This window comes from Microtus ochrogaster, linkage group LG2 (genome assembly GCF_000317375.1).
Source record: "Microtus ochrogaster isolate Prairie Vole_2 linkage group LG2, MicOch1.0, whole genome shotgun sequence".
In the NCBI taxonomy this organism is placed as follows: Eukaryota; Metazoa; Chordata; class Mammalia; order Rodentia; family Cricetidae; genus Microtus; species Microtus ochrogaster.
Genome location: NC_022028.1, coordinates 47,817,969 through 47,835,485, shown reverse-complemented (window position 1 = coordinate 47,835,485; position 17,517 = coordinate 47,817,969). Strand labels below are relative to the sequence as shown.

The following is a 17,517-nucleotide window of genomic DNA, read 5'->3' as shown; positions in this document are numbered from 1 at the left end:
CGGCAAGAGACCCATAAACACCACCATGCTTGCAGATGTAGGATGTGGCCATCAGGGGGAGCAGTGGAGCAGAGGATGCTGTGGGGCCTGAGGGAAGGAGGAGGCAGGCTGGTTTTGGAGAATGAACAGACTGTCTGTTGTCCCTGGAGCCAGAGGTGGGAGCAGCAGGGGAGAGGTAGTATGAACTAGGCCAGGGCTCTAGCCTGGGCGTCCTCATGATGGGGCCATGATGGATGGGGGAAGAGTGCTTAGGAAGGAAGGAATGTCAGTTGTGGGATGAGTGACCGACAGCAAGGGAGAAGGAGCAATGCTGAGGTGACAGGTACATCCCTGTTGTCATATCAGCTGTGTAGAGACAGATGAGCAGGAGGGACCTGATAGGGCTCAGGGTGGTCCTGTGTTTGTGCACAGGTAGAGCAGAGGCGTTGGGTGTCACTTGTTAACTTACTCTTTGAGGAATGGTCTCTCAGTGAGACCAGAGCTCACCAGTTGGTTGGACTGACTGGTCAGTGATCCTCCTGTCTCTGCGAGCACACCGTGTTCCACACTGACCTTTTTTTTACATGAATTTTGAGGATTTGAACTTAGGTCCTCAAGCTTGCATGGCTAACACTTTGTCTACTGAGTCATCTCCCAGCCCCAATAATTTTTATATAATAGCATACTTACATAGTTAGGACTCGAACTGCTTTTTAAATTATATTTCCCTGGACATAGTTTCCGTCTGTGAACTCATTGGCCACATCTGTTTTATGTTGCCCCTAATAGAAAACCGGAGACTAAGTAGGTTATGAAAAAGAAAGGTTGATTTTTTTTTTGGCTCACGGTTCTGGCCCAGTGTCAAGGGCTCGCATCCAAGGATGCATCCTTGCTGATGGAGGCGGAGGAGGTGCAGGATGTCACACAGCTAGGACCGTCTGTGAGAGCAGTCACTTCCTGAAGACCCCACCTGCCCCCAGTGCCCCATGCATCTAACGATAGGGTGGATCTGACGTGAGCTTTGGTGGAGACAAGCGCAGATCATAAGGAAGCGTTAGCCTCTTCTCTTCTCCACAGTAGTGTTTGAAGCGAGTGTTTCTCACTGAGCCCCACAGCTGAAGTGGGGGTGAGGTGGGAAAGGCCCATCCAAGGTGGAGGAGGTGCTGGGTCCATCAACTTTCCATCATTACAAAACCCCTAGGACAGCCACCTGAGAAACAAAGAACCGTCACGGTGGGCTCGTCTGGAAGCTTTTAGTACAGACTCAAGGTGGCTCTGGTGGCCCTGTGGGGGTGTAACCCCACCATGGCAGGATGTGTGGAGAGAGCTACCTACCTTACGGCTGGGAAGCAAAAGAGAGGGAAGGGAGCTGGGGCTCCTTTGCCACCTTAAAGGACACCCCAGTGACCTAAAGCCTTCCACCAGGCCTCACCTTCAAAGGGCTCCATGCCAGTACCAACCCGCTGGGTGGTGTGGGAACACCAGGACCTCAGCTGAGATAGGGAAGGGAGGGAGGGCGTCAGGAGCACTAGGAGCTGTGGAAAAAGGAGCCCATCTACAGGACGGCTCCTGACAAGTGGTGGGCTGAGAAGGTCCTATGTGGTGGTGGCTGCACCTGTCCTGTGGTGGCACAGGGGTGTGTCTCCCCATTTTGTGTTGAAGTCACAAGACCCACCAATTCTTAGACCTGATTTGGAACGGAGTCTGGTGGAATGAGAGGAGGAGAGAGGGGTCCTAGCTCAATGAGAGGCCCCTGCACTGCCTGCAATTAGCCCTCTGTGCTCCCGGGGTACAGTGAGTCCGTGTATCCACAGCCTGGTCCCCATCATTTGTGGCCCACAGCCACTGGACATAGGCCTCTGAGTTTTTAACCCTAGCTGTGGAGGAGGGCTGGCCATGGTGGTTGCACACTGATCAGAAGCCTTGGCTTTACCCTCTGGAGATCTCAGCAGGGCCAGGACAGGTGGGCAGGAGCTGGCACACCATCCCTGCTGTGCCCATTGTGACTCGGCCCCACCTGCCCATGTCCCTACCCAGTTTTCCTCCTAACACTGTCCTAATCTCACTATCAAGTATATGGCTAAGTTAATCCTTTCTAACCTAGGAACCCCATGGGCCGTACAGGGTTGCGTGGACGCGGGAGCCTCAGCTGGTTTGGACCCAACCACACCCTGCAGCCGGTGGTTACTCGGTGAGCCCTATGTCTGACATCTATGCCTTGGTTCCAAAGATACCCCGACCCCATGTGTTCTGAGGGCCTAGAGAATGATCTTGGTGCTTGATACTCAGTGGAAGCCTGTGGAAAAACAGACACATACCCTGCACCCAATCGTCTTTGAGAAAGCTCAAGCTACCCTTTCCCTCCTGAAAGCTGCATACATTTCTTAAGGTACCCCCTTAGTCCTACTAGAGGGCTGATCAAAACTGTCTCAAGCCTCTACTAAAGAGAAAAAGTTATAGAAATGACAAAACCCACCCACAATGTACCCCTATTCACACTCTTACACAGCTTTGCCCCCATACCCACGTGTACCACCCTTAAGCCTTTTAACAGTATGATGTTCCCAACCCTTCTGGGCAGGTGCTGTCTGGCTGCACTTGGGGAATCTCCTGGGGGTCCTTAGCCTATGTTTCACTGAAGGCCAGCAAGGCACTAGGCTCTCAGGGACAGAGAGCTGTGGCCTTGAGGAAAGACTTTCCCCTGTGGCTTCTGTTTCTACTCTGCCTTGGGATTAGGTGCTTAGGGAAGAAGATGGGGAGGGGGCAGTAGAGGGGAGAGAAGAATGGGGGTGGAGGTGGGAGTATTGGCTGTGGGGGATGGGATGCTGCCTCCAGGCCCAGCCAGTCCCTGCCAGCTGCTCTGCACAAGGGCACCCATTGCCCTGCACGTGTAAGTGGGTCCCCCATGTAGGTGGAAGAGGAACCAGGGTGGAGCCATCTGCCGGAAGAGTGTCAGGAAGATGCTGGAGGTGCTGGTGATGAAGCTGCCTCACTCCGAGCACTGGGCCTTGCCTGGGGTAAGCCAGGCACCTTATCTGTCCATCACACTCATTGCATGTATACTAGCCACCCGCAGTCACTGGCAGGGACAGTCCCAGCCTCCCATCGCCCTGGATGGGCTGATATGGTACCGTGCTTCTTGAGAGCTCCCTCCCTGGCTTCCCCACAGGCTCACATCCCAGGCCAGGCTTCTTGGGGTGGCAGAGCTCAGTACTGGGACAGCTTAGTACTGGCTTAGATGTGGATTGCTCTCCCTCTCTAGATTCTGAGTTGAGCCCTAAAGGCAGAAGGGTGCTATTTAAGGATTAATGGTGGGGTATTGCACAGGCCTTTGGCACAGGAACTAATACTGGCTGTAGGACTGAAGGTGAGAGACCCTTTGGTAATGACAGAATTGGGGTGCAGAGGTCCAGGTCATTCATACCAGTGTGACTATTTTTTTCCCAGATCAGCTTGTCCTGCTCCCAACATGTCTAGGTCCAGCTTATAGCAGGGGTCAGAGAGCCCTGTCCAGAGAACCAAGTCTAGCCTGGCCCTGGCTGTGGTACACAGCATCTGTGATGCAGTCCATCTGTCAATGCACCTCCTCTGTCCCTGTTCCCTGGGTCTGTGGTTTTTTCCAACTCAACTGCTGTCCTGCCCTTAAGACATCTGTCTATCCCATGGCTCAGAGGTTACCTTGGTAGGAGAACATGTCCCTGTAGTGACTTGGAACAGTGATGTCAACCAGGGTCTTCGAGCTAGAGGGTGAATTACAGGACCAGGGCAGCATCTGGGCTTTCTGGGCGCTGAGAGCCTAGCAACAGGGACCAGGCAGAGGGGACTGAGGACAGGCAGGCAAACAATTTGGATATGATACCTGCCCGGCTCTGGTGCTGGGAAGTGGTGGGAGGGCTCAATTGCCTTCATGGAGTCACAGTGGCTGTCCCTGCCCTCTTTAGCCCCATGCTCCTACTCAGGCTGTGGATTGATGATGCGGATGGTGGGTCTGGGCAGTGTCACACAACCAGAGAGCTGATTCTAGACTGACAGATACTGCTGCCTTCAGCTTTTCAGGGGGCTGGCTGGCTGCCTACACCGGGCAGGTGGCCAGAAGAGATGGGTTCCTGGGTTGCCCGGGATCCATCTTGCATGCCTTGTTCACTGGCCTTCACCTCTTCTCTGCTCAGGGTTCTCGGGAGCCAGGGGAGATGCTGCCACGGAAGCTGAAACGGGTCCTCCGGCAAGAGTTCTGGGTGTCCTTTGAGACCTTGCTGGTGCAAGGTACAGAGGTAGGGCCCACTTCCTGTGCATGGATTCCTGTGTGTTGAGCTCCTGTGCTGAGCCCCTGCATGTCAATCAACGCCATCCTGGATCCTTAGGCAGGGCTCAGATGCTTGCTTCTTTATAGGACCCTCCACCCGCGCCCCCCCCCCCTTGCAGCCAGACTCTCTGTACACAGATATGCACGTTTCTGATGGATGTGGGCCATGAGCAGCCTATGACCTGCTTTTTCTCAGCAGCTGAGATGCTGTATTTAAGTCCATATTTGTAAATTCACCTCCCTGTTTGTCGGAACCAGCGTATTCCTGCATATACTGTGATCGATCTCAGCAGCCCTCTGGGGGTGGTTCAGCTGTTCTGTGTCTTAGAGAGAAACAACGGTGGTGGCTGGTGAAGCCCTCTGTTTCCTAGAAGCCACACAATTTTGAATGGTGTCATCGGCACAGTGCACGGAACACCACTGCCTTTTCTCTTACAATTTAAGTCTTAAGTTCTTCTCTTAGCAGAGTAAAATTCATATAACATGAATATGGAGGGACTCCATGGATAAACAGGGACACACCCAGCAACAGGGCCAGAATGCTTGCATCTCACCCTCTTTGAGAAAGCCTGGGCTATCCCCCTTCCCACAGGGGCTGCTTAAGTTTCCTGGGCTCTATCCTTAGCCCCACCAGGGGGCTGACAGAGACTTAGTCTAGAATGAACAATTCCCTCACACTGATAAACTCCTAACACTCTGTGGCCACCATCCCTATCTAGGCCCAGCATGTCTCGTCACCCCAAAGAAGCCCTGGGGTGGCCATCTGCCTTTATCTCTAGGATTGCTAGTCTGAACTCTTGTTTTGAGGGGGATGTGTGGCAGTGACCTCCGCTGGGTTCTCAAACAGGATCCTTGAGATGAGGACTCTGCTCCCCAATACAGGCAGTTAGGTCCTATGCTTGACTTGTGCCAGAGCCCATTTGTGGGGTCAGGAGGCTGTGGGGCCTGAGACTGACCAGGGAGAAAGCATGTAGCAGGCAGCCTCAAGCAGGGGGGCAGGTCAGGGGATTGAACAGCCAGCCATGTTCAGACCCTGGCCCAGGAGGCCCTCCCTGTGGATCTGAGCTCTTCCACCATGGCCTGGGAGTCAGGACCCCATAACTGGATCAGATGGCTCACCCCTGTACTGGCCCCCAGGTGTATAAAGGGTATGTGGATGATCCAAGGAACACAGACAACGCCTGGATTGAGACGGTGGCTGTCAGCATCCATTTCCAGGGTCAGAACGATGTGGAGCTGAAGAGGCTGGAAGAGGTATGAACCTGGCCTCCACATGGTGGAATGTCCTGGACACATCTCTGGGTCCTCCTGGTAGCGGTCTACCTGGGGTCTTGACAGAGCTGCCCATGGGTGGGGAGGCTGAGGCAGGTGCTCAGTCTGGAGGGACCAAAGGGGCACCAGGGAGAGGTCAGAGAGCCACAGTAGGGGCCTGGACTACTGGATTGTGCTACAGGTGGTGAGGAGATATATTAGTTATTTTTTTGCGTATTGGTTTACATTGCTGTGACCAAATACTTGAGAGAAAGCAGCGTCAGGAAGGGTCTATCTTGACCCTTGACTCGTGGTTGTCATGGCTGGGAAGTCTTGGCAGCAGGAACATGAAGCAGGTGGCCATGCTGCACCTGCAGCCAGGAGAATGCTGGTGCTCAGCTCAACTTCCCCTCCTTATGTGTCCCAGGACCCCCTCTCAGGGAATGGACCTTTCTTTCTTAGTAATCCAATACACCCTCTCATAGACTTCCCTGGGGTTTGTTTCCAAGGTGATTCCAGATTCCATCAAGTTGACCGTCACTATTAACCACCATAAAGAGGACTTGGGGATCGTGTTCAGAGAGAGGCTGGCATGGCCTTCTCCACTGTGGTCCCTTTACGGGACAGTTGTCCCCTGGCACTGAGAGCCGTTCCTCCCTCCTGCTGATCTGGAACCAGGGTGGGGAAACCCAGGTTGTCCTGGCAGGACAAAGGCCTCTGAGTAAGGCCACATCTCCTTAACTCGCTTTGGTCTACGGGTTCCAACAGGGCCACCAGCTTAGGCACCCAGAACAGGCAATCTCACGTCATTCAGTGAGCTGGCTATGGGCGAGAGGCAATCTTGTAGGCTGCCTTGGTCCCTGCAGCCTGAGGATTCAGGTTCCTGGGTGGACATAGGCTGTTTGTCCTTGCAGAACCTGCACACCCACGATCCAAAGGCATCAAGCTGCGGCCTGCAGACATCTACTGAATGGCAGGTGGTGGACAGGCGCATCCCCGTGTACGCAAACCACAAGACCATCCTCCAAAAGGTGGCCTCGCTGTTTGGAGCTCACTTCTGACCGTGGGTTCTGGTGGAAGCTTCAGGGGCAGGAGTGGCTATCCACCAATGCCCCCCAACACTTGGACTGCTTTATCTTGGTCTGACTGGCAGGTTAGGGTACTGGGTTGAGTGACCACAGGGATCTTAACAGGTCCCTAGAAGTGGTGGCCTGAAAGTCACCTCTGCTCTAAGACAGCATGAAGACAGAAGAACATTTAGTGGCTCCTGGTGCCCATGTCCTCAGGTGCCATGCCTTGACTTGGGCTTTATGGGGCCCTGTCCAGCAAGATGCTGCCACTAGCCATAATCCTGACTGGAAGTACTACCTCTGGGGCAGGCACTATCCCCTGGAGAGACCTTGGTCCTCATTGTGGGAGCCTTCTGTCCCAGGCAGAAGGTAGATAGAGGCTGAGCCTCCTTCAGGAAAAGACACTAACCTCATGACTCCTGGCCAGTGCTGGGTCACAGGCATTGGGGGAGGCAGTGAGGACTTTGAGCTGGATGACTGCCATCCCTGGACTTCAGAAGTGTTCTTCTGGAAGCACTCAAACAGAGCATCCCCTAGCTCCAGCTGACTACAGAAGGTACTAGAAGAAGACAAGGCATCGTGTCATGGCCTCTAGAGGAATGTACTGTTGGGAATGCTAAGCTTTCTCTGACAGATGGCCAGAGACTCAGGGATTGGTACTGGCTATGAGATCAACTCTACAGCCAGGGTAGGGGTGGGCAATGTTGGGGTTTAATGGGATGGGACAATAAAAAACTGGGTATGATCAATCTATCTAAAAAGTAGTTTTGGGAGAGTTCAGGACTCAACTTGCACCACCATGAACAGAAGAAAGCTTGCGAGCTCTGGGGTGGCCAGGGCCTGCTCCAGTGGACTTGGGGGCACATCCTGAGCTGCTCTGAGCCAGTGGAGGCAGTCTGTTTCCCAGGAATGAAGCCTGGATGCCCAAAGGGATGTGATCTGATTGAGGGTCTCTGGGAAGTGACAGGTAGCCCAGCAAGGGTTGCTGTGTGACTCCCTGGAAGCTGGGAGGACACTGTCCTAGGAGGTTGTCCTTTTGCCAGGTCAGGCTTTGAAGCAAGGCAAAAAGCCAGGAATTCTAGAGGATTCAGGAAGCCCTCGAGATCCAGGAATCCTAAGAGATCTAGGAATTCTGGGAGAAACAAGGATTCCAGTGGTACAGCAGGCTCTGTACAGTTGAGAAAGACTATCTTAAAGACAATTGGCTCTGCTCTGGCTGGCTCCGTCACTCCTTGGCTACCCTGTGTCCTAGAACTGAGTCACCACACGTGCTGATAGCACAATGGGAAAGCCATGGGTGTGTGGAGCAAAACAAGCCAATCACACATCCATCAGCTGAGAGACGCAGGCCATTTTTCCCTTCAAGAGTACCTCCACAATGACAACACCTCCCCTCCCATTGAGTCCCACCTCCTGAAGGTCCAAGCACCTTCCAGCAGTACCATGTTAGGGACCAAGCCTTCAACGTTCAAGTTGTGAACCCAAATACCTAGGTCCAAGAAGGCAGGAGATGAGGAAACCCAGGAGATGAGAAAGCAAAGATGCATTGAGAGATTGCACGGAACCCTTCTCTTTCCCAGCTGTCCTTTAAAACAAGGCAGCAATGCCAGGAGACACAGACCAAACAGCTGCAGACTAGCTGAAATGCTGACTCAGTTTCTCTGGATTCCCCATAGCCATCTTTGTCTTTGGGTCCCATCACACTGAGATAGGTATCACCGACTTCTTAGCTTCCTCTACCTGCAGCAGTGACTCAGACTTTGGCTGTCTGTAGTGATCTTTTCACTGTCGAGCATCCTGTCATTCTGGACAGTGTATTCGGTTTGAGTGTATCTGCTGTCTGCGTGAGGGGACTCACTGGGTAGGACATCACCAGAGCAGGGCTGTACCCTTCTCGAAGGGTAGCTACTGTCTTTCTGATCACTAAAGACATGCACCCAGTGTGATTACTAATCATTGTAAACTTGACTGGAGTTAGAATCATCTAGAAGATGGGAGAACACCTTTAGACAATCCTATGAGAGTATTTGTAGAGAGTTTAACCGAGGCAGGAAGACCCAACCTAGGGTATAGGTTGAATAACAGAGGAAAATGGAAAAAGGCAGCTGAATGCCACCATTCAACCATTTTGCTTCCTAGTCCTCTAAGATGGGAGTAAGCAAGTCTTGAACAAATCCTGCCTTCTGGGCTATGGATGGACGCCTGCTGTCATACCTTCCCCACCAGGAGGACAGCCTCAAACTGTTAACCAGAATAAATCCTCCTATCAGTCACTTGTCACATTGTTTTCCAATGAGAAGAACAGCCAGCACACTCGGCCACATAGACAGCGCTTTCTCCACTGCAGAGTTATCAGTTTTCCCTTTGGAGTTGATTGGTTTTGAGAGGTGCATCAACACCGTGGGACCCTGAAGGAAGTGGCTTGAAATAGAAAACCCTGCTATGTGAAGAGGAAGACAGAAAGGGACATCCTACCCTAACTTGACCAAAAGGAAGCAGGCATGGCTGTATTAACAGCATACAAGGGGGATTTCCAGGAACACACAGCCAATTCACAGTGATAATAGGGTCAGTTAGTCAAGAATACACATGGTCAGAACATAAGGGTTCAAAATGAGCAAAACAGACGCCAGTGGGGCCGGGGAGACAGCTCAGTTGGTAACACGCTTGCGGTACAAGCATGAGAAACTGGGTTTAGATCCCCAGCACCCCTGTGAAAAGAGTCAGCACAGCAGCTTGTACCAGTAACTCAGTGCTGGGAAGACGGAGATGGGGGGATTGCTGGGGCTTGCTGGCCAGCTGGACTAGCCAAACTGGTGAGCACTGGATTAAGTGAGAGACACTGTCTCAAAAACTAAGGTGGAGACTGAGGAATACATTCAACATCAGCTTCTGGTGTACACTTGTGTCCACATACACACACACACACACATGAAAAGCTGGCTAATTTACATTTTTTTTTTTTATTTTCGAGACAAGGTTTCTCTGTAGTTTTTGGCGCCTGTCCTGGAACTAGCTCTTGTAGACCAGGCTGGCCTTGAACTCACAGAGATCCTCCTGCCTCTGCCTCCAAGTGCTAAGATTAAAGGCATACGCCACCACCACCCGGCTAATTTACAATTTTTTAAAATTTATTTCTTAACATTTTGTTTTAGCTGGGAAGTGGTACACACCTTTAATACCAGCACTAGGGAAATAGAGGCCGGCAGATCTTTGAGTTCAAGGCTAGCTTGCTCTACCGAGCAAGTTCCAGGACAGCCAGGAAGAGAAACCCTGTCTTGAAAAAAATCAACCAAACCAAACAAAACCATTTTATTTATTATTGTGCTATGTGTGTGTGCATGCGTGTGTGCACCACAGCACACATGGAGGCCAGAGGACGACTTTGTAGAGTCAGTTCTCTCTACTTTGGGGGGATTCTGGGAACTGAACTCAGGCCATCAGGCTTCAGTAGGTGCCTTCACCAACTGGGCCATCATGATGACCCTAATCTACGATTACATCATGACCCTAATCTATAATTACAACTAGGGAATCAATTCCCGCACTTCAGTAACTTTAAGAGCAAGCGGGTGAGTTGGTAATTCCAGAAGCTTCTCTGTAATATAGCCAGCAGTTTCCATCCCACAGACACAGAACACACCTCAGACTGCACGCAAGCCATCTCCAGATTCTGGACCATAAATGGGTCTCAGTAAAATTAAGAGGACCTGAAACATAGACTATATCATTTAAAAAAGTAGAATGAAAGGTTATAGAGTATTTAAAACTTGATGATAATAAAAAATATTCCAGGTTCTGGGAAGCAACTGGAACAGGATGAGATGGGGGCACCTCTGCCTGAAAGGGAAGCAGAGTCTGGGAGCTCGGCCTCTAGTTGAAGAAACTAGAAAGGGAAGAGGCGGCTAAACACATGTGAGCAAAGGCCAGAAGAAAGTTCAGAGCGCGAATCAACAGTGGAGAAGCAACTTAAACCAAAAATTGTTCCAAGTTGATCAACCAGTACGTGTGTGTCCTAAATTATCAGAGAGAAAGTGAAGGGCACTGGAGAAGTCAGCCATGAGAGCAGTGCCAATCCCGCGCATTTCATGGATACTGGAAGGGTTATAGGACCGTGAAAAGGTTAAAGGTATTAGGAACTCATTTATGCGACAGCTCGGATGAGATGGAAACTTCCTCGATAGAAAACATCAGGTTATGGGGAAAAACTCGGCACTTGTAAATGTGCTAAATAATTCTACTGCATACAAAGACGATGACATCATGAGTAAGGATGCTTTATCCCCAAACAGAGGCCACTTTAACACTTGAAGATCAATTGCTATAATCCCATGTTACCAGACTTGTGAAAACAAAATCCAACATCCACTCCTGCTTAAAAAGATATTCTCAGAAAACTAGAGAAAGGACTGTTCTCTCTACATACAAAAAAAAAAAAAAATGGGTGTCCTATCTCATGTCTCACACTGCGCACCCAGATCAGCTCCAAGCCCAGACTCACATGCAAATCTGGACACCTGTAAACTTTATCTCAGGCAAAGACATATTACATATAACACCCAAAATCATAATCCTCCAAAGAAAGAAAATCGTTAAGTTAGACTCCCTCAAAATTAAAAACCAGCTGTGGGAAAAACTGTCAAGAGAATGGAGACAGTCCGCATAGACTGAGGAACAGCGGTTACAAACCATGCGTCTGAGACGGGGGTTTCCAAAGAACTCTCACAACTCAAAAGGAAGGAAAACAAACAGCTAGAAGAAGAGCCATGGAGCGACAGGAAACAGCAGAGCACAGACCCATGCCACAGGTCAAGCCGCCACTCCACACCCAGAGTGTCTCTGATGACAGCTACCGGCCCATCAGGGGCCATTGGCCGTGTGTCTGTGTTGTCAGTGGGGTGTGACATGGAACCAGAAGTCAAACACTGCTCATATTCATCAAGACTGCTGCATCTTGCTTCCATTGCCCTTCCATTACAGTCCCAGATCAAAATCCAGCTGAACAGGTGAGCAGACACAGAAACCAGCACACTGGACCTGGAACCGCCCCGAGAGACACTCAGCGTGGTGAGCCTCGAAATAAGGAGAACCTATGTGATAGGAGGCATTTATAGACGTCGTGGGAAACGCTTACTCCACTGTCCAAGGAAAGCAGGTGACAAGGGGAGACTGGGGTCCTCCTGAGGCCGGTAGTGATAGGGTGGGAGTTGAGGATCAGGTCCCAGGTCGGCGCCCCTGTTCACCTTCCTAGGGTGCCACCACTTTGGATCTGGGATTTGGGTGAGAGACATCAGGTGGTGAGGACGCTCAGGACCGGGCTTGGCCACGTGACACGCCTCGGACACACCCCTTACCAATGCCCTAGAAAACCGACAGCTAAACCTTCCCTTGCCATCTCAGGCCCCGCCCAGACTCCGCCCCTGTCAGGTCAGTTCAAATACCAGGCCCCACCCCTCACACAGAACTCTGCCCACAACCTTGCGCACCCTTCCTCAGTCTCCGCTCTTTATGTTCTGGTCCCATCTTCTATCGTTTTTTATGAACTCTGTCCAGCCTTTCCTTATTCAATCCTCGCCCCCTACCCAGATCCTTCCACTTAAGGCTTTAGCTCTCATCAAACAGAACTCTCCCCTACCCAGCCCCTCCTCTAACAGGCCCCGCCCATCGATCACGGACCGCCCCTCTGAGACCACGCCCCTCAGCACTCAGACCACGCCCTTACCTGACACTTCTCACCCACAAAAGGCTCCGCCTTACCCACCCCCCCACCCCCCATGCACACAACACCAACACCCCTATCTGGACACCTTCTCACCGGCCCCACCCCTATAGCAAGGCCACTCTCCGCCCGGCCTCTCCCCTCAAGGCCCCGCCCCAACCACGAGAAACCCCGCCCCTCTGGCCTCACCCCTCTTATTCCAGACCCTGCCGCCACGCTGCCCCTCCTCTTGCCGGTCCCTCCCCTATCTCAAAGGCCCCCGCCCCTCCATCCCTGGCTTTCCAGCCTCTTCCCTCTACTGGCCGCTGGGTGGGCGCGGGTCGGGTCGCCGTGGTGCTGGGAGGGCTTTGGTCGGGCTCCGGGAAGCTCAGAAGGCTCAGAGCAGCCACAGCCGCTCAGGTAAAGCCCCTACACCCTACCCGCCCGCGTGGCTTCCCATCAGCGGAGCTCCGGTGTCCCGGCCCTGCCACCCTGCTCTCTGTCGCCGCTCCCCGCTCAGCCCAGCCACACGCAGGGGGCTGCTTTTCCTTTCCGCTGCCCCCAGCGCCGCTGGCATGGAGCTGCTGCCTGGGGGTGCCCGGCGAGCTCTACTGATGACCGCAGTCTTTAAGGTGTCACAGGTAGCCAAGTGCTCAGGGACAAATGGGCCGGGCGGGCGCAAGCGGCCACCTGCCCCTCCCGACCTGGCTGGCACAGATCGGGAGGGGAGCCCTCCGCTAGCACTTGCCTGGAGTTGGGGGAGGGGAGAGAGAGATGGCTCTGTGGGCCTACGCCCAGACTTGGGTCCCCAGCTATGGGTGAGTGACCAGGGGTAGGGCCGGTTTCCAGCTAGCGGTTAGCCCTAGTCGTCTTTTTTAGCTGGGAGATGCTTCTCTGGGTGGCCTTGAGAATCTTCCAGAGTAAGTTACAAGCAGGTATGTTTGTTAGCCTGCAACCCTGACTCAAACCTGGTGAGTCTATGACGCCTTTCCTCCCTGGTTCTGTCCTCCCAGACGGACGGTAATGGGCAGTGTTAGTCACCCTGACCTCTCTTTCTCTTTTTCTTGTAGACCTGAGACCATTAGGCTGTAAGTGAGGACACAGAGTTTGTGTTGGATGACTGCCTGCAACGCGGAGGAGGACACTCACCGGCAAATCCCAGTAGAGAAGCGCTACCTGGGTCAGGTGGAGACAAGATGAGCCCCAGGGGCAGGCAGAGCCCCTCGCAGGGATCTTGTTTCTTCATCCTCTTCTGCTTACGCTTAGGTGCCTCCTGCCCACAGGCCTGCCAGTGCCCTGACCATGCTGGGGCTGTGGCTGTCCACTGCAGTTCAAGAGGCCTGCAGGAGATCCCTAGGGACATCCCAGCGGATACGGTGCTCCTGAAGCTAGACGCCAACAGAATCTCCCGAGTCCCCAACGGAGCCTTCCAGAACCTGCCCCAGCTGAGGGAGCTGGACCTGTCCCATAATGCCATCGAGGCCATTGGACCTGCAGCCTTCTCAGGTCTGGCTGGAGGCCTGCGGCTTCTGGATCTATCCCACAATCGCATCCGAAGAATTCCAAAGGACGCACTGGGCAAGTTGAGTGCCAAGATCCGCTTGTCCCACAATCCACTGCACTGTGAGTGTGCCCTGCAGGAGGCCCTGTGGGAGCTGAAACTGGACCCTGACTCTGTGGATGAAATTGCCTGCCACACCTCGGCCCAGGAGCAGTTCGTGGGGAAGCCACTGATCCAGGTCTTGGACTCAGGTGCCAGCTTTTGCAGCACCCACCGGAAGACCACTGACGTGGCCATGCTGGTCACCATGTTCTGCTGGTTCACCATGGTGATCGCCTATGTGGTGTACTACGTGCGCCACAACCAGGAGGATGCCAGACGACACCTGGAGTACCTGAAGTCCCTGCCTAGTGCGCCAGTCTCTAAGGATCCTCTCAGCCCTGTGCCCTAGCGCCTGCCTCCGGCGGGCACTGAGCCTGGCTGCCCTGGTTTCTGCACCAGGTGGAGGTGATGGTGCTCTTGTGTTCCCAGGGAGGTGCACTCCAGCTGCTTCTGCACGGCCCCAAAAACACTTCCATTGGCATTTGGTCCCTGCAGCCACTGCCTACCCAGTAGGGGATTTGCCCATCTTATTGGGTAGGTAAACTGAGGTTTAGAGGTATGGAACACTTTGCCAGAGACGGATTCAGCTGGCACCTAAACCCAGGCTGCTTGTGGTGTAGGTCTGAGACTCCTTTGATCTCTCTGCCAATCTTGTCCATGTGGTGCTGGGGGAAGTGAATATTTGCACACACAAGGATGGGGCCCTGGTAGGGAGGATGGCTGCAGCTCTGTCAATCAGAGGCATCAGCAGCTTTGACGCTGGGGAATGGCTCTCTCTGTTTACTCTTGCCCTCCCAGTCTATCGGAACACAGAGATGCTGCCCTTTCCCAGAGCAAAGCACTGGTGATCTAGGCCTTTCGAAAGAGGTCAGTGCAAAGTCCAGCCTGCACTGACTTGTCCTGACCTTTGTTCTGGGAGTGTCTGAGTTGCCCTTGTGCCAAAACTTCAGTCCCTTGAGGGGGAGAAAATGGGGAAACGTGAGAAAGGTTCAGCATGGGCTTACCGTGACAGTGCCCGCTGCCAGACAACTTATGGCCCTCCCCTGCTTCTGCCACTCCCATCTGTGCCTGGCCAGTGGAAGCCTGTCAATCACAGTGGCTCCTGTGCCTTGCTTTTCTACTGCCAATATCTAAAGCAGCTTTTTCAAAGGAGGCGGGACTGGTGTTGAGGTTTCCATGCCAATCAACAGGATGCTGCTCTTCTCTAGCAACAAGAACTTTCTCCTTTCACCTCGCTGAAATCCCAGAGTTACTTCGTTGATCAATTTTCTTACCTATATTACTTCATGTTCAGGGGTAGATATTACAGCCACCTACTTGACTAACTTCCAGTTTTATTATTTTCTGTCTTTTCGTATAAGCGTTTTTATCTTAAGCTTTGTTGAGTCCTTGGGAGAAGCAAATGAGTGGATTGTGTGGATGCTGAGTGTCGTCAGGTCCAACCGCCTTTTCAAGCAGAAATTGAAGGTGGCTTCTCTTTCTGTTGGGAAATTCTCTTGTGATCTGCAGGGACAAGGTGGGACTGTGTCTGGGGCCTGGCCTGGCTTGGTTTTAGCATCACTGTGGCCCACAGTTATGTCACCACAAGACGTGGTACCTGGGGCCACATGACCGTCAGCTGCAGAAGTACATGAAAAAGAGACACTCATGAGCTTCCCCTACTTCTGAGCGCTCACACTTGACACTGACCACCAATTCCTCCACCGCACTGGGCCAAGCTACACTGTCCACAGAGCTGCAGGGGTCAGGCCCTGGCAGGGGCGAGTAGCACCATTTCCATCCCGGTGAGAATTGGAACCGTGAGGGAGCCTCCTTAGTGACCCCAGGCACTGGTGTGACTGCTGCCCGGACCACATGGCACAGAGATGACCCACACATGGTGTCTGCTTACGTGTTCAGCGGAGACAGGCACTGAGGGCAGAGTGGTCTGGACCTGGAAGGTTCTGTCCCAAGGAGAAGAGGCTAAAAAGCCAGTGCTGAGGGCATGGATTAAAGACAGGGTACTATCCTGATGCTGGGATGGTGCCCAGGGGGCTGTGTCTGTCCCATGAACAGGGACACCTCTAGCCTGGCAGCTACTCCAGGAGGTGCTGCTGGAGAGGAAATGGCTTGCATGCCTCTTGTTGGGTGTTGTGATGTGTGGTGCAGGGAGAGTCGCTGCTTCTAAGCTGATGTCACAACGTAGGTGTTAGCTGGCCCCCTGAAGCCCTTCCACCTGTGTCAGGGGCCTCCACTGTCCAGCAGGTCTGTCCCATTGACATGACCAGGTCAGGGAGGAGAATGGATGGAGGCTGGGTGGGGGAGGCCAGTACCTCAGAGGTCTTCTGCTGTTCTTGTCCCAGAATCACCAGTGGGCCCTTTAGATACACAGGGGTAGGACTCCTTCCCAGGCTGCTCAACTCACTGCCAGACTCAACATGCTGCCCTTAGCCTAGGACATGGCCCTACCTGGTTGTGCATCTACAGGGCTCCTGCCGGAAAGAGAAGACAGGGGACAGTCTACTTGTATGGAGCCTGGAAGGACATACCCCCTCCTCCTGTGAAGAGAACCCCAGAGACCCCAGCACCCTCCTGCTCATCCAGGCTTCCAACCCTACTTCTTTGGAGTCCCATCTTCCGGCCATGCCATTCCCTGCCCTCGCTTTTCCCTGCCAGGACCAGCTCATAAGATAAGGGTATGAGGCTGGGCTCCCTGATGGAGACTTGCAGGGGAAGGGGTGCATTGAAATGTTCTTTCTCCCTGGACCCCACCTTCTTCACCATCCTTCAGTCCTTGAATGTTCTTCCTCCCCAACCCTGCACAGACCCTCTAGATCCTAGACACTCTGGATCAGCCCTGCTTCTGTACCCTCCCCAGACTCTGGAAGGTGGGGCCTTGCCACACAAACAGAGGTGCCCAAATGTTCCTCAGGAACCGTGGGTGGTTTATGCCACATGCCTCCGTGTCGTGCCCCCCGCTCCCGACCCCCCCACCCCGGCCTCCATCAGTATAAACTCACCGTCCCTGGTCCCAGCCACCGGCCCTGCTGGGCATTTTCCTTCCCACTAGCCCACTAGTCACTCCTGGTTTCTAAGACACGGTTCTAAACTGAGTTCCTTGGGCGGGGTCAGAGGTGGGGGATGCTAAGGTGCAGACTGAGATGTGGTGTTCTGGACCCGTGGCAGCTCTCAGCCATGCAGAAACCTGAGGATGGCTTTGAGTTGCCTTTCCTGGAAGCCCCATCCTGAACCTGATCTGTCCCCTTCTCGGCCTCTTTTTTTTTTTCTGTGAACCCCCAATAAAGCTCTTTGTGCTGAAAGCCACCGATGGGGATTGTGTCTTCAACTCCGGCCGATGCCTGCAGGTCCTCACAGCTGGGAGGGCATCTCCATCTCATTGTTAGAGCTGCGTCATGATGATCACTAAGTTCCCAGGAATTCTGGGAGCCAGCTTGCACCATGGCCCCTTCAAGCTGACCATGTTGAGGCACTACGCCAAGGATGTGGTAAACACTACATGTCAGAATTCCACCCTCACACCCTAGGAAATGGTCACCATTTTGCCAGGGAAGTGTCTGGTGTGGCCAGTAGCACCTGGATTGTCACAGTGCAGGTGCTCCCACGCAGTCATGCG

At 53.1% G+C, this 17,517-nt stretch overlaps 2 protein-coding genes and 2 non-coding genes across 11 annotated transcripts in view; all 4 read left to right on the top strand.

Moving 5' to 3' along the window:
* Trpm2 (transient receptor potential cation channel subfamily M member 2) overlaps nucleotides 1-7,364 on the top strand; it is a 52,743-nt gene extending 45,379 nt beyond the window's left edge. For all 7 annotated transcript variants that reach the window (XM_026785637.1, XM_026785638.1, XM_026785634.1 and 4 more), the window contains 5 exons: nucleotides 2,084-2,170; nucleotides 2,891-2,996; nucleotides 4,149-4,250; nucleotides 5,420-5,536; nucleotides 6,448-7,364. In XM_026785637.1, the coding sequence (XP_026641438.1) occupies nucleotides 2,084-2,170; nucleotides 2,891-2,996; nucleotides 4,149-4,250; nucleotides 5,420-5,536; nucleotides 6,448-6,594 (559 nt within the window). In that variant the 3' untranslated portion in view covers nucleotides 6,595-7,364. The remainder of the gene's footprint in view (nucleotides 1-2,083; nucleotides 2,171-2,890; nucleotides 2,997-4,148; nucleotides 4,251-5,419; nucleotides 5,537-6,447) is intronic.
* LOC113457595 lies at nucleotides 2,950-3,008 on the top strand. The gene has a single exon (XR_003378141.1). It is a non-coding gene; the product is annotated as a Z6 small nucleolar RNA (small nucleolar RNA).
* LOC113457596 lies at nucleotides 4,117-4,192 on the top strand. Its single transcript, XR_003378142.1, has one exon. It is a non-coding gene; the product is annotated as a Z6 small nucleolar RNA (small nucleolar RNA).
* A 5,176-nt stretch (nucleotides 7,365-12,540) lies between the features above and the next one.
* Lrrc3 (leucine rich repeat containing 3) lies at nucleotides 12,541-17,207 on the top strand. Of its 2 annotated transcripts, none has more exons than XM_005360260.2 (2): nucleotides 12,541-12,721; nucleotides 13,372-17,207. In XM_005360260.2, exon 2 carries the CDS (start codon nucleotides 13,498-13,500, stop codon nucleotides 14,251-14,253), a length of 756 nt encoding a protein of 251 aa, XP_005360317.1. In that variant the 5' UTR covers nucleotides 12,541-12,721; nucleotides 13,372-13,497; the 3' UTR covers nucleotides 14,254-17,207. The 2 variants fall into 2 exon arrangements, with proteins under 2 accessions (XP_005360317.1, XP_026641616.1); XM_026785815.1 differs by lacking the exon at nucleotides 12,541-12,721 and adding an exon at nucleotides 12,880-12,942.
* The last annotated feature ends 310 nt before the right edge of the window (nucleotides 17,208-17,517 follow it).